At 49.4% G+C, this 16,256-nt stretch overlaps 1 protein-coding gene across 4 annotated transcripts in view; it reads right to left on the reverse strand.

The window, feature by feature from the left end:
* Window positions 1–16,035, reverse strand: part of RUNX1 (RUNX family transcription factor 1) — a 227,823-nt gene extending 211,788 nt beyond the window's left edge. For all 4 annotated transcript variants that reach the window (XM_081300633.1, XM_081300631.1, XM_081300632.1 and 1 more), the window contains exons 1-2: window positions 15,907–16,035; window positions 15,589–15,699 (exon numbers count right to left, since the gene is read on the reverse strand). In XM_081300633.1, coding sequence (XP_081156759.1) covers window positions 15,589–15,646 — 58 coding nt within the window. In that variant the 5' untranslated portion in view covers window positions 15,647–15,699; window positions 15,907–16,035. The remainder of the gene's footprint in view (window positions 1–15,588; window positions 15,700–15,906) is intronic.
* Between the last annotated feature and the right edge of the window lie 221 nt (window positions 16,036–16,256).

Below are 16,256 nucleotides of genomic sequence, written 5' to 3' on the forward strand. Positions count from 1 at the left end.
AATGGGAAGTCACACAGCATATTGGCTCTGAAGGCTTTTCGGGAGCTCTTTGGTTCTCCCACTCGGGGCTCACTGGGTGACGCTGGGAGAATCAAAACTGGCTGGGGACAGGGGGTTTGCTAATGGCATCTGGTGGGTGGGACAGGGAAGCTGCTTACATCCTGCCACGCACAGGACAGACCCCTCCACCAAGGACAACCTGATCCAAACGCCTACAGCTGGAGACCCTCCAGGGTCAACCTAGGGCCAGCTCAGCCTGCCTGATGCTGTTGGCCTAGAGCGTGACCGCCCACTGTCCCGACCGCCGCTGTCTTCTGCAGGGTGGGCTGTGGGAGCGGAAGGTCCTGGCACAGAGGCACGTGCGGCCAGAGAGGAGGCTCAGCTCAGCCCAGGGCGCTTTCTGTCACACCAAGCCTCGTCCCAAATGTCAGTGATGTGCTGTGGGGGTAAAATGTCACAGGCTGCAAAAGTGCATTAGGGACCCTCTGCAGCCCCTGGGAAGGCAGACGCGGGGCTCACTGTTTAGACTCGGGTTTTGTGTTGTGTGAAAAACAAAAAATGGGAACATGGAGGGACACGGTTTGTGATTAAAAAGTAAACCGGAGCGGAGAGGAAAAGCCCGGGGTGACAGTGTCCGTGAACTAGATAGCGTGGCCGCCCCAGCTTCCTGTGCATTTCTAATTCAGGGCTTATAAAGGTCCTAGGAGGTCACCACTGTCACCACTGGCTGGGACAGAGAGGGGAGGGCATCTGCCTCAGGTGACTCAGCAGGGCCAGGCAGGAGCGGCCTCTGGGTGCCAGACGCTGTGACCCCGCAGGCTGCGCCCGAAGCCCTGCCCCTGGCCGCGGATCAGGTTGCAGAGAGGCCCCACCAGAGCCCTGAGAGTCGCCTCCCCTGAAAAGCCGTGTGGCTTTTGTAACTCTCTCTGATCCATTTTCCTTTTTGGTTTTATCCAGTGGCCGTGAATCCGCACCTGTATCGCATGCGTCCTGGGGCTGCTGGGGATGGAACCCAGCGCCTCATGGGTGAACGCGCATCCCGCCCGGACCTCAACCCTCCCGCTCCCACCAGGCCCTTGTTTTGTTGTTCTTTTTAGATGTGCACGACAGTGGAGTGCATTGTGACACTCATACACACGGGGAGTAGGACATCCTAATTAGGGTCCAGTCTCCTGGTTGGACATGATGTGGAGCGACACTGTCCCGTAGTCCTATACGAGCATAGAAAGTGATATCCATTCACTCTACTGTCTTTCCTGTCCCCATCTCCTTCCCTTCCCTTCATTCCTCTTGTCTAACCCAACGAACTTCTACTCCCCGCTGCCCTACTGTGTGTTAGCATCCACATATCAGAGAGAACATTCAGCCTTTGGTGTGTTGGGTTTGGCTTATTTCACTTAGCATGATAGTCTCCAGCTCCATCCATTTACCTGCGAATGTCACCATTTCATTCTTCTTTAGGCTGAGTAATATTCATGTGTATATTTACCACATTTTTTTTTATCAGTTCATCTATTGAAGGGCACTAGGTTGGTTTCATAGCTTAGCTATTGTGAATTGGGCTGCTGTGAACACTGATGTGGCTCTGTCACCATAGTATGCTGATTTTAAGTCCTTTGGGGATATACTAAGAAACACGATAACTGGGTCAAATGGTGGTTCCATTCCAAGTTTTCTGAGGAATCTCCATACTGCTTTCCAGAGCGGTTGCACCAATTTGCAATCCCGCCAGCAATGACTGAATGAACTTTTCCCCCACACCCTTGTCAGATTATTGTACTTGTATTCTTGGTAATTGCCATTATTTAATCAAGAATGTGAAGAGAGAGGCTATACAATGGGAGAAAGTCTTTGCCACGTGCACCTCAGATAGAGCAGGAATCTCCAAGATATTCAAAGAACTAAAAAACTTGACACCAAAAAACAAATAACTCCATCAATAAAATGGGCAAAAGATCTGAACAGGCACTTCCCGGAAGAAGACATCCACCAGGCTAACAAATACATGAAAAGATGCTCAACATCCCTAACAATGAGAGAAATGCAAATCAAAACTACCCTGAGATCCTCTCGCTCCAGCCAGAATGGCGATTGTCACAAGGCTTTTAACTGAGAAAGATGAAGGGAGCAGCAACTGGGGACGGGGAGCACCTGGTGACTGCTACTTGTTCATGATTTGTGTCACCATGTGCCTGGATCACGGTGTGACGTTCGCCCTCCAACCCCAATGGCCAAGCGCTGCTGGAAGGACAGGGGTGTGGGTCCAGCTTCTCGGAGAGCCAGCCGAGAGGAGGTGGCTGAGGTGATTCTGCTGCCTCTGTTGGTCCTAAACTGGTGGAGGTGACACCTGCCACTCAAGACCGGGGGACACCTGGGCCATAAAGGATGCTGCTGTGGGCTGTCCAGTGGGACCTGGGGACTGAGATCTAAGAAGGACCTAAGTCCTGACCCAAGGGGACAGTGGAGGCCACTACCCGGAGGGAGCAGAGAAGAGGGAAGGAGAGAGGCTCGGCTGGCCGGGTCCTGGTGGTTTGTGCAGCACTAACTAGGCATGAAGAAGCTCCCGAGGGCGTTTCCTGAGTCACAAAGTTGTCCCAAATACAGTCTCGAGTTTACTTCCTGGGAGTTTTAATTCGCTGCGGATCCTACACCCTGTAGGAGAAAAGCAGCTCCTCTGACCTTTCCAAGGAGCTTCATTGTTTTACTTTATTATTATTTTTTATTGCAGAGAATAATTAGCTTGAGCACATTTTAATTTGCTCCCATTAAGCTGTTTGCATAGCAACAATTAGAGGCTGGCGCAGCTCCTGTATTTGCGCGGACTTTCCGTGGCTGCCCAGGAGCTGGCTCTGGGAAGTGGGGCATTAATTATTGCACTGCCTACCCACCCGCAGCATGTCCCGTGGAAGAAGGGAAGGAACTTTCGGTGACTCTATGGTAACTGGCTATAGAACAGTCAGATGGGAAATGCCTTTTCTACAGATACAGGTTGAAAAGGGGAAAAAAAGGAAACCTCAAACCCACTACGTGAAAGAAGGATTTGCAATGATGCAGGAGACTGGTGGCGTGCACTTTTGAAATGACAAATGTTTCTGGAGAAAGAGAGACTGATGGTGAAGGCCACCAGTAAGGCCACCTAGCACCAGATCGGGGAGGGCCCAGTCTACAGGAGGGACTGGGCCACTTCTTGCTGTCTCAGCTACCTCAGCTGCTTCTGGGTAGAATTTCCAACCACAGCAAGGACTGGATGCACAGTGTTGGGTGGGAGCCTCATGGCCAACCCTGGCCAACGTCAAGGTCAGAGTCAAGGTCATGAAGGTGCTGGCTCCCAGGGCCTCCCTGCCTCCTGAAGGATAGGCTCAGATGGGAGGCCCATGGCTACTGGATGGATCATTGTGTGTGTTCCTCTGGGTCCCTGGGCCTGGACTAGGGTGGGACAAGAGATGCACTGGGACACAGAATTTAAGGGGGCGCTTTCTCTTAAGGAGGTGCCAGTGCAGGGTGGACCTTGGCCCTGGGAGCTTTTTGTAGGAAGTGCCTGGCATACGGGACCTCGTCTCCCTCCTGATTGACACCGAGGAGGCTGACAACAGAAACAACGGACTAGTTGGGATGGAGACTGGCTGTGGTTTCTCCCCCAGCATCTTGAGGCAGGCAGGAGGCAGCTGTGGTGGGGAGGCCACGGGGATGAACCTAGCAGGCAGGGGAGGCCTGGACACTAAGGTGGGGACCCCAAGTCCCGAATGCATCAGAGCCACAAATGCAGCCCAAGACAGTGAAGGGTGCCCTGGCCTGCAGCCACCCACAGTGCCCACCATGACCCCGGGCCTTGACCTGCCCCTCACTCCGCATGGCCCCGTCTTCTGTGGGTCAGACAGATCCTTTTCACTCCCACCTGCTGCTCTACGGCAGACAGCGGCTCTGCTGCACAAATGCCTCTGTTTGGACCTGGCCCCTTCATTCCCAGCACCTGCCCTCAGGAAGGTTCTCTCTCTTCTGTCAGCCCCGTCCCTCCATCAGGAGGTATCGATCATGAGAGTCCTTCTTACAGGGCTGGGTAAGGGTTTCATCTGCAAGAAAAGGCTTGGCATAGGCAGGTGCCTGGCATGTAGTATGTGCTCAATAAACACCAGCTGCTACTGTGACCAATTCTGGTAAGTGTGGGTCGACCCCCTGCCCAGGAGCCCTGGGGCCACGCTGCGCTGGTGCATGATGAGGGAAGCAGACCCCATGGTCTTCCTCACAGGTGGCTCATTCGAAGAGCACACAAATGCCCTTGGTGGCATTTTTCCACGTTGCCTTTTACTTTTTGAGTTTCTCTGTGTGTCCAAAGCTTCATACATGTCACCTCAAATCCTCCAAGTGGAGGTCATTACTGCTTCTTTACCAGCCAGGAAAGCTGGGGCTCCGTGAGGCTGTCAGTAGTTAAGTTCACATCAGACAGACGGGGCAGAAGCCACCTGATTCCAAAGCCCCCACTCCGCCTCTCTGCTGCTCAGGCCTGTCCCCCTCCCAGTCTCCCCAGAGACAACTTGTGGGAGAGAACCCCATTCCCTGAACTTGACAAAACCACGCTAGGTACACCTAAGAATATACGACAGTGAATTCCACCTTTACGCACAGCTACAAAACACTAAATAAAAACTAAATAAGTACAAAGACCCATCGAACAGAGAAAGGAAAACAGGGAGAGGGAGGAGGGGAGGGAAAGAGGAGGCACGGGGGCTGATAAGGAGCAAATTAAATTCCATGCATCCGAGATTATGTCAGAATAAACCCTGTTATTAGGAATAACTATAATGCACTAATAAAAGCACTTAGAAGAAGATCTAGCGACCACAGAGGCTGGTGAAGAAGCAGAGAAACTGGGTCCCTCCTGCACTGGTGGCGTGAACGTCCGTGGGCAGAGTCACTGGAGGCAGCTCAGTATTTTCTTAAAAGAACCAAACAGGCAACTACTGTATGACCCTGCTACCGCACCGCCTGGCACTGATCCCAGGGAACGAGAATTTATGTTCACACAAAAATTTATATGTGAATAATTTTAGCGGCTTTATTTATTAATAGCCCCAAACTGGAAACAGCCTAGATGTTCTTCCACAGGTGATTTGGTTAAACAAACTGTGGTACATTCACACCATAGAGGAAAAAGGGAAACAGAAAGATGCTTTTATTGCTAATTTCACACATTTCCAAAATCTTGGTTTCCTCTGAAGCTTGTGAATCTGACAATTGAAAATATATGTTTTTGAAAAAAACAAAAAAGAAAGAAAGAAAACAGGAAGCACAACTCCTTGCAGATCCTTCTGGATTGTTGCCTCTGGGGGAAGAGAGAGGCTGAGTCCTTCGGAACAGAGACGCAGTATTTGTAGGCCTCTGGGGATTTTCTGATTCAAATTGGGTGACCATGGAGGGCTGAGCAGAATCACAAGTTCTGTTTGAAGCTTATACATCTCTTTCTAATTTCCATCTGAGGATGTTTTATAATGCAGATGCTGTAATCACACCAGTGCAGCTCGCAGGCCTGTAATTGGTAAGGAACTAACTGCCCGGGTCGTGGAGCATGCTCATCAGGAGCCGGAGAAGGCTGTGGGAGGCTGGAGGAGGCCACGTTGAGCAGTTCCTGCTGCCTGGACAGAGCTCTGCCCGAGGCAGTGCATCCTGGGGCGAAGCTCCAGGAGACTCCCCAAAGCATGCACATTTTGAGTGATGCCCCCCACCCCGTGTTGGGGGAGGCAATTTATTTTTCCAGAGAGAGGTCGCTTCTGAGTGTATGAGCTTCTCATCAGCAGTGCTGTGAGGACACTTATTCCTGCAGTCAAGTCTGGGCAGCAGTGACTTCCTCTCACTTTCCAGAGGCCCTCCCTGTCTGGTTGGGGCCTGGCAGTGGGTGGAACACACCCCTTCTGCATGGACATGCCATTTGCATTCTGCTCATTGGGATTTCGCCATGGATGCTCACCCACACCCACCCAGTGAACCCCGACTTGGCCCAGGGGGTGGGCTGTGGTGCTGAAGGGGCTGCTGGGTTTGTGGGAGAGAGCGTACAAAGGGCTCCAGCAAAGTGGAGGGCCTTCTGGAACAACTGCCTTCCTCATGAAGCCTAAGGAAGGTGCTCAGGACTTAAGGCTCACTTTGTCTGCACGGGGTATGTGGTCCAAGGAGGCAGAGGAAACCAAGAGCATTTTGGTGTCTGCTAATTATTTGGACTCCCAGATGGAATCAGCCCCATTAGTCCAGTAACTGCAAAATTCTGTGGGCAGAAGCTAAGGAGACCTGGTTTTTGGTTCTGACTCAGGCATTGACCGACTGTGGGACCTTGGACAAATGAATCTTTCTGAAACCCTAAGGACAGAGTGTTTTAAATGACTCCTTTCAAATATTTCTCTTTCTTCCTAAAAGTTTTGGAAAGAAAAGCCAGTTACATATAATAGCTGTATATATACAGCTATATAATTTCAGATCCTCACCAAAACTATATAAAACTACTGTACACAACTAGATACACAAAACGTAGGCACACACACATAAGACTTACAAAGTACCATCATATGGGGATAATGCTCACGTCTCATAGTTCATTGTGTTTTAAACAGATTCGTCTACCTCTGTGACACAATTATGTCTTTGTGTCTTTGTTTTGAATATTACCCAGGAAAAGCATACGGAAGGTAGAGTTTTTTTTTTTCTTTTTTCAAATGCAGTAATGATGTGGGGTGATTGACAGTTGAACAAAATTTCCTTTGTTGGCATGTCTGTGTTTTTATACGGTCCCACACCCTTCACAGTCCTAATATTTTTTAAAGGTTGCTAACATTTCTTTCCTCTGGGACTTTGAGGGCAATCACTCTTTTGATCTCTATAAACAGCGGATCCAACAACAATAAAAGAGCAGCTTGAATTTCTGTTCCCACCTGCGATGTCTACCCAATTTCATTTTCACTATTCCTGCCACACTAGGAAGAGGGCTGAGCTAAGAGCCAACCTCTGAAGACGTAACCACCCTGTCCCTCCTTGGGGTTCCTCTGGACCCTTGCAGGGTGGCCTCAGATCTGATAAATTATACACTTCCAAAGCGGATCAGTGTCAAGCTCACTGTGAGGGTTAGGGAACCCCACAGACGCGGCCTGCAGATGGTGTGTGATGGGGGCTTTGTGGGTGGGGTTCAGAGTGCAACAGAAGCTGTGTAAGAAAGTGCAGCATGCTGAGGTGGGGTTGAAAGCGCTCCCAGGGAAGACAACATGTGGACCAAGGCATTTCAGCTAAACTGCGTTCTTCTCTGCACCTTCTGAGGCTATAGAATAAAAAACATCGAAGGCTCCCCGCCTTACACAATTTGCATAGGAAAAGGAAGTGAGCAAGGTGACAGATTCTTTGATGTCATCTTTTGCCTCGCCTGGTACAACTTATCCCCCATGGAAGGTGGTCGGTGTGACATGTGTTCAGTGTCCTTTCATTTGCTCTTTTGAAGACACCCCTATCTGGCAATTCGACTACTGCAATATTTTCTAGACCTTCCTTCAGGGTCTACAAATAATGAAGCACCCAGTCTGCAAAATCTTGTCCATTTCAGCAGCATGTGAGTGCCACCAAGACCTCGGAGGAGAGGAGACGGAGGCTGCTCTGTGGCATTGCCCCCAGGCTATAATCCATGGATTGCTCATTCGGCCAATGCGTTCTCCACCTAAGACCAGAAGAGATTCTTTTGAAGAATCGGTGTTCCCTGTGAACACCCAAAGACCAGGAGCACCAGCTGGACGGTGGGCAAACCAGGGAAAGCAGAAACTCGGCAGAATGTGAGAAGTGCCTATTTCTCTCTCCCAGCGGATGTGGCTTCCAGACGTGGCCTGTGGAGCCTGGACTTAGAATCGATTTAACACGGGCTTCACATGCACACAAAGAGGCGTCAGTCTTGAAATCAGCAGAGCGCTGAGCAATCCCGACTACGAAACTGAGATTTCTATTTTTGGTGACCCCCCAAATGCTTCCTTTGGAGCCCCTCTAATGTCTGTTGAAAAAGAAGTCCATCGAAAAATAGACAGTGAGGAGCATGAAGCCAAAGGGTAGCTCTGGGTACAAGACCCACAATCCTCTGAGTGAACACCGATCTCACAAAATGGAAGGTCTCTGTTATTTACTATCGCAAGGAAAAAAACTGAATAAGGACTTTCTTTCCTTTTTCTCGGGTTTTGCAAAGGAAGCATTGACTCAGGGAGAGAGATCTGCATCCACACTCAGGAAGTAGACAGTAGTTACAAAGCAAAAGTAATGTGTGTCTTGCAGCAATACGAGGCAGAGATCAGCCTGACATCTCCTAGATAGAGAGCAGTTGTCTGCCTTTCGGATTTCTATGAAAGATAAGAACAACTTTAGGTAAACCTAAGGCAGATCATTTGAAGGAAAGTTTCACTCAAGAAATTCCATAGAGGGTTGGCAGTGTAGCTCAGTGGGAGAGCACTTGCCTAGCATGTGTGAGGCTCTGGCTGCAGTTCCCAGCACACACACACACACACACACACACACACACACACACACACATATCTGCAAAGAGATTAGGGCTTGGGGTGATGGAGTTTTGAGAATTTAAAAAGAATGAGAAAGAGAGAGAGAGAAAAAGGAATCATTTCCACCTATTCGAGCAGCTCTGATGCACACCGTTCTGGGATGGTCTCACGATGGTGAGCAAGTATGATTCTGGGCTTTGGCACTGAAAATTGATCTGACCTTGTCTCCCATTAAGCCTGCTCTCTGCCCTGCCCCACCCCATTTCCTATTGTTTTGCTTGCAATTAGCCAAGAATAAATACCAACCCGCCGCATCCATCTACCATTCCAGGGACTCAGGAAGAAGTGAGTGTGCTCGCTTTGTTACTACTGTCTACTTCCCGAGTGTGGATGCAAATCTCTCTCCCTGTGTCAAGGCTTCATTTACAAAACCTGACACCCTGGGTGTCCTGGGATGGTGGAGGACCTTCCAGGATCTCCGTGGAGACCAAAGTCCATTATATAACATAGCAGAGTGTTGGCTATAACCCGTGCGCATCTTCCCCACACTTTAACGCACCCTGGATTACTTGTCATACCTAACACCAGGTAAGTGCCATGGTCATGCTTGTTATACTGTGTTGTTTAGGGACCAATGGAAAGGGAAAGTGGATCCATGGTCAGGGCAGACACAGTGTCCTTCCCTGAATATCTCCCATCTGCAGTTTGTGGAATCTGTGGATGAGGAAGCCCTGGATACACGGGGCTGGCTGTGTTTCCAGCACTCCCCTGGCACGGACAACAAACCTACAAGACGTAATAGGAAGGAACAGCCTGTACAACAAGGGTCTTGGGTGCCGGGTACAGTGGATGCTCAACAGCCTCACTCAGTTCCAATCCCATCCTCCTACCTCTCAGCTCTTCTCCACTCTGTGGGCAGAAAGTGACAATTCCACTGTCCTAGGCCATTTCCAGCCAGAGGCTTGTGACACACTTCTTGCCTACATGATATGGAGGCTTCCTTTCCTGAATGAAAAGACCAGGCCCCACAAGGAGAAGAGCTAGAGGTCTCCCCGCTCCTTCCCTCCTGGACAGATCTTGTGAGGGGCCATCTTGCCCTGGTTCAAATGGTGGAGCCAAAACGCAGAGGCATCCTGCATCCCTCTGTATCAGCTCTGGGTTGCTGGCCGATGACCATCTCTCTACACACAGACCAGCACCACCTGCCAGAGCCACTGTGGCCAGCTGCTCCTTTATGTGTAGGTGAACACAGTTCTCACAGATAAACCCAAGCAAGAGCTTCACTCTCTTTCTGTTGTTGTAATAAAGTGCATCATTCCGTGAGGTTTCAAATACAGGACTCACTGATTTCTCCATCTTAGTTCCTCAGGTATCATCCAATGCGATCAGGAGAACAGAGATGAAGGAGAAAGGGAGGGGAGAGAGAAAGATCCAGGAAGCCAAGAGAGGATGAGAGTATGTCTGTCCAACAGAGTGGAGCCTGGGCCACATCTGGGTGTGTGTGAGTTCATGCCAGAGGTCAAGGGGACCTGAGGTTTGGAACCCTGTTTTGTGATCATGAGCCCCCCCCATCTTCTTACAGCATCCTGATCTTGTCCGTGGTCTGCAAAGGTCTCAGAGGAAATGCTCCCTTTCCACCACTCAAGGACAACACAGTTATGTTTCTCTGCAGGAGGTTGGGGGAAAGGTCCAGAAAACACATAACCTTGGTTTGAATTGATGCTTATTATATGTAGCCCCAAAAAAGAAAGAAAGAAAGAAAGAAAGAAAGAAAGGGATTGGTGGCACCAGGGAAATCTGTTTGCAGATTTTAGTGTCTATTTGGGCACCAGAACTGCTTCTGCAGATTTCTCTAAAGAATAAAATTTGGGGGAAAAAATAGTGAATGTTGGAATCTGACTTCCATGTGCAAAAGGGCAGGATAAGTTTTCCTAACCAAAAAAAAAAAAAAAAAAAGAAGAAGAAGAAATAAAAATTGCTTCGTGGTGTTAAACTAAAAAGATTGGTGATGTGTTTTATGATCAAGGTAGTCAAAGATTTTGAACAGGAACTTGGTAACTCTGAGGCAAGCTGGCTGAGAACACTATTAGCCCCTTTTGCAGAACTCAAACGAGACAAAGACATTTATTGACTCATCTAGGTCACTGGGAAGTTACCTGAGAAACTGAAAATGTGCATGAGTTTCCTGTGTGGGCCTCCCCACCCGCCCCCAACCAGACCCGAAGCCAAAGCTCCTTTGTCTCTGAGCTTTGACAAAGGGCACGAAGACAAATGTCGCCGAGAAGGGAGGAAATGGCCAGTTTCAGAGCCCTGGAGAAACTGCACGTGGCTCAACAGGCAAATGGTTGTTTCCTTCAGCAGAACCTTCCAGAAAACAAAGCTACCCAGAACTCCCAGCCAGGGGAACCACCTCTACTGTTCCTGTGTATTCAGACCCAAGACTGTGTTGCAAGGTGTCCCAATTAGCCTCCGTCTTTAAGAGCTCACCCTGCGAAGTGGAATTCCACCAAGGGCTCTTGCTCTTTTTCTGGCCTCTTTATGGCCGCTGATCCCGAAGGGTCATCAGACCATCAGATGGGCCCGTGAGCTCATGGCCTCCCATGCCCCATATGGGGTCCTGTAGTTCCTCCTGGGCCAAGGCTGGACCCCCAGCCTAGACTACCCTTTCCCTGCTCTACCCTCCCCATCTTCTCTGCCAAGTCCTGCGGGGAGTGTTTTCTCCTAGAGCAGACAGAAGTTGACCAAGTAAGTGCCATTTTAGGGAACTGAGTAGCTTCGATAAGTAGCCATCGTTAACTCCTAACTGCCTGCTCGTCGTGACTGGGCCACCCACTTGCCACAGGTTATTTAATGGAGTCTGCAGCGCTGCTTTTTGTTGATAGGCACTGCAACTGTCCTCAATTTGCAGATGAGGAAACTGAGGCTCAATGGAGATGCTCTGTATGCTATTTGACCAAAGCCAGAAGAGACAAGAAGGAATAGGCCCCACGGTGTCCCCGAAACATGCTCCACTTTCACACTCCCTGTCTGTGCCCTTCTAATAGGGACTGCTCTTAAACACCCAGCCAGGCCCCATCTCTCTATGAAGGCCTGTGTGTGTGCAGGGGCTATAAGTCCTCCTCTGTCCCAGCACGAGGCTGGCCTTGCTGTCCCTGTAAGGGGCTACATCACTTTTAAGCACACCTTCCACACCTATGTCCATAGGATAGAAAAATCTCCCTGCTGCAGGTTTTTGCCCTTTTAAAACGTAAGCATCTCACTTAACAAGACCCTGTCTCAAAATAAAAACAAAATGGGCTGGGGATGTGGCTCAGTGGTTGAGGACCCCTGGGTCTAATGCTCTGCTACCAAAACAAGACAAATCTGAAGCATCTCAAAATTGCCATTTTGTTGTTCTCAAAATTTTCTCAGTGTGCAAATAAATTAAATAGCAAATGGTACAAATATGATATTTAGATAATATTTTTTTTCACATTAAAAAAGATAGTTTCAAAATGCCTGGGCAGTTTTAGATCTGAAACTCTATCTCAGGAGGCCTGATTCTTCACAGTCTGGAGAGCAGCCAGGAGCCTTGTACCACAGAGTCCACAGGTCAGGAGCGTGGGACTTCCTGAGACACACCACGAGGGACTACGGTGCATCCCAATCCCCCTACCCGGCATTCACAGGTTGAAGTCCCAATCCCCAGGTCCTCAGAAGGTGACTATTTGGACTTTTAAGTACTCTGAGGTATCGGTGTAGGCCTGAATCCAACGTTCCTGATATCCCTTTAGGAGGAGATGAGGACACAGACATACCCAGGAACAGCCATTCGCGGACAGGGAGGAGACCGATACCCACAAGCCAAGGAGAGAGACCTCAGGAGAAACCAACCCTGCCGACACCTTCACCTCAGATTTCTGGCCTCCAGAACCATGAGGAACACATTTCTGTCATTCACACCACTGAGTCTGTGGTATTTTGATCTGGCAGCCTGAACTGACCAACACAGATTTCACACGGTGGCCGATGCCATGGCCGGTTTAATCCATGGCTTTTTAAAGTCTTCAGTTGGGCCAGAAGAAGTGTTTGGATAGATATACACTTTTTAAAACAGTGGCAAACTGGTGCCCATGAAGCAGCGGGCTGCACACGCTCATATTCTACAGTCCCCTTTGAAAGGCCCCAGAAGACTGGAGTCACCCAGAAGCAAGCGACAAGTAGTGTTGCTGAGATTTCTACCTGTGGTTCTAGGAACTCAGAGGCACCTCGGCATTCAGACTTTGCATAGACCACTAAGCCACTTCTAAGAACCAGGGTACCTGAGGCATCTTGCAAAAATATGTATATGCTGGGGCTTTTCCTCTCCACACCTACCGCAGACCTTTGGGCCAATACATCACCCCTTTCTAGGGGATCAGAGTTGGGGTTCTGCAAGAATTTTATGTTACAAACCACACGTGACCCTTCCAGGGAATCTCAATAGCATCTTATCTTCTTGCCTAAGCAAACCAAGTGAGAACCTGGTGTGGTATGATAGAGAAGAGCTGCACTCTCTGTGGTAGACCACACTCATTTCGCGTGCCAGTGTCTCAGACGCTGGCCTGACTCTCATGAGGAAGGGAACAATGGTTTGCTGGGTCCCACATCTCTCTTTCCCCCCCATTTCCACATGGGTATCTGGCTAAAAATGAGTTACGAGTTTCCTCCTGTGAGAATTGCGGGGACTGATAAAGGACCATCCCAGGAAGAAAACAAGACGCTGGGCCGGCTCTCAGTTGCCGCTGGGAGGGAACACAGGCTATAAATTACAGGAGGAGAAGTGACCGCATGGGGCACTGCCAGTGGCCAGGCTGTGGGAACAGGGAGAACTGTGGGGGAGAACAATTCACTAGAGGGAAGAGGGTTACTTGTAGCATCCGAGACTAAGGTGGTTTCTAAACGCTGCCAAAAAAAAAAAAAAAAAAAAAAAAAAGAAAAAGAAAGAAGAAAGTGAAGTTTGCCACCTCTCTGCCTCGGTGAGTGGTGTGGACAGTGAATCTGGACAATGAACACCCTCATATTGATGGATGATTGAGATGAAATTAACCAGGAAGCAGCCACAATTTCACTGGACCCACAGACATTAAATCTCCATATTATATTATCAGGTTAGAGATTCCAACCCCAGGTCCTTTTAGCCAGGGGGAAGGACAAAGACCTTCACAGATGAGCCCTCCTGAGCCCTGCACTGTGGGGGGTGGCCCTTTGAAAGCTGGCTGGCCCTTGTTCCTCAACTGGGGTAGTTGGGATGACTCTCCAGGGGCACAGCAGTCCTGGGGCTCCGCTGGGACTCAGCTCCTCCTATTTCCTGGTGTCTGCAAAGGTCACCATGTCCCCTAATTATCTTTGCTGTTGGGACAGTAAGAACAGCTCTAAGAGCCAGCACTACAGGCTGACAGCCAACCTTACCGCCCAAGGGAATGTTCAAAAATTTCCTGAATCTGCTTTCCTGAGTTGATAAAATAGGAAACAATAAACGTTTGGAGGGGGTACTGAAAGCGGAGTAAAACGCAGGAAGATCGCTTTTCTGTTATTCTACAAATATTGCTTCCTTTGCCTGTTAGCAGCCCAGAGGAAATGCAGCGAGGGGGCAGATCGCAGCCTTGCACCAGGGCCCGGTGTCTGCTGTGCCCGCAGCACGACTCTGCAAGGCGTGTGACTCACGCATGATTCAACTTCACTACATTTCCTCAGCTGCCAGGAAAGGAGCACTTGAAAACCCTTTAATTTGAAGGTTGGAATCAGTTAATGACTTGCTTTCCTCCCTTCTCCCTCTATCCTCCCCATCACCCCACTGCGCGCACACTCACAGGAACTCGCGGACGCGCACGCGCACATGCACAGCTCTGCCAAGTTTTTAAATTTCAGGGACCCGGAAGCACAGAAGCTCTGTGGCATTCACAATGGCATTTGTGGTGACACAGTGGCTGGCAAACCCTCTGCATTCCCCTGCACACTTGACTGTATGAATAAATAATGAGTCACAGATACTGTTTGGGTGTGCTTGAGAGTTTGTAGCCAGAAAATTAATTATTCCCCCATCCCATCCCACTCCACCCGGGCTCTGCCAAACCATCAAGCCACACTGAACATCGGTCAAAGTGTGTGCCTTGACACACTGTGAAGCCTTCATGACATTTTTACGGCATTATTTTTGTCTAAGCATAGCCTTCTCTTACCACTAAAGATACACAGTACACACATACACACACACACAGCCACTCATGGCTCAACCCCAGCTTTGCATACTTTAAGACACTGGGTGCAAAAAATGCAGACAGGTTTTGCACACTAACTGAGCCTCTCTGTAAGCATGCAGTCTAACGATTTTAGCTGCGAGAATGCTTGACTTAGGAGACGTCCTCATTGCTCTTTTTGACTGAGACCTCACAGGCGACAACTTGCCTTCTTCCTCTCTTGAAAGACACTGGTTGCCTCTTTGCAATGAGGCTACAAGGGAAAACACAGCATAACCCCAACCTGATAGTTTAACCTAAGCACATCAGCCCGGAGCTTCCTGGGCTCTGCTTTTGGGGACAGCAGAGCTGCCACAATGGCCGTGGTTGAAGGCGCATCCATCAGCCTCCTCCAGCCCACACTGGCTCCAGCCCTCCCAGCCGGCTCAGTCCACGTGCCTGCTGAGCCCCGGGGCAGGCTGCAGCCTGGGCCACACAGCAAGCTGAGTTAAGCATAACTCAGACAGACTCATTCCACCCCACATGGGAACCACCACCAAAAGCCAGGGAGCTTCGTCAAGCCTCCTAATCTCTAGGACTTTAAGCAAGAACATCACAACTTCCCCGCACTTGACAGCTCTCAAACACCGACCGAACACTTCAACAGCTTAACTAAGCATTTCTTCAAACATTTCTGAAGAGCTGCCTTCTGGTGAATAAGTAATCCAATAGCCTGGTAATCACACGCCTCGGTCTGAATTCCTCCCACCCCACCGACAGAGAACCGCCGGCTCCGAGGTGCATCTGCACCGAGGTCCAACAGGCTGCCATTTCCTTACACGCAGAGCTGAGCAAAAGTAGATATTAAAAGACCAGCGGGTACTCACCTCTCATGAAGCACTGTGGGTACGAAGGAAATGACTCAAATATGCTGTCTGAAGCCATCGCTTCCTTCTGAAAATGTACCCTCTTCTGAAGGCGGGGATTCAATGATTTACCTTAAGAGCGAAAACCAAGAAAGGTCACTGTTTCAACCTCACCTCTCCCCATGGCTCCTGGCATCTCTCTTTCCTCCCCCTCCACACCACTGGGACTCCCCAAGCCCTATGAAAAATGTACCTTCGAGAAAACAAATATTCAAATTGTTAAAGATTAAGAAGGGGGAAAAAAAAGCGCCGCTTTGGCTGTGGGTTGAGGATGCTCACCACTCTGCGAAACCCTGTGGTTTGCATTCAGTGTGATTCGTCCTGCCTGCTGACCACTATGCCGGGCTCAGACTTCTGACACTGCCAGCCTACCCAACTTGTGGTTCTGTGGTTGTTTATGAGGCCCAAAGAAGTTTTCACACAACCCAAATTACAAATTTAACTGTTCCCCTTTCCACAGCTCATGTTAATTGGTTCTTGCCAATCATGTGACTTAAGTGATGTCAATTTTTTTTTTTTTAACTTTCTGAGCAATGTCCCTCCTTCTCTCCACCTGCCCTCCCCCAGGCTGGGTAAGAAAATAGTCGAGTGCAGTTTGCAAGAGAGGGAATGTAAAAAAGTGACTCAGT

This window comes from Spermophilus citellus (assembly GCF_964194105.1).
Source record: "Spermophilus citellus genome assembly, chromosome: 7".
Lineage (NCBI taxonomy): Eukaryota > Metazoa > Chordata > Mammalia > Rodentia > Sciuridae > Spermophilus > Spermophilus citellus.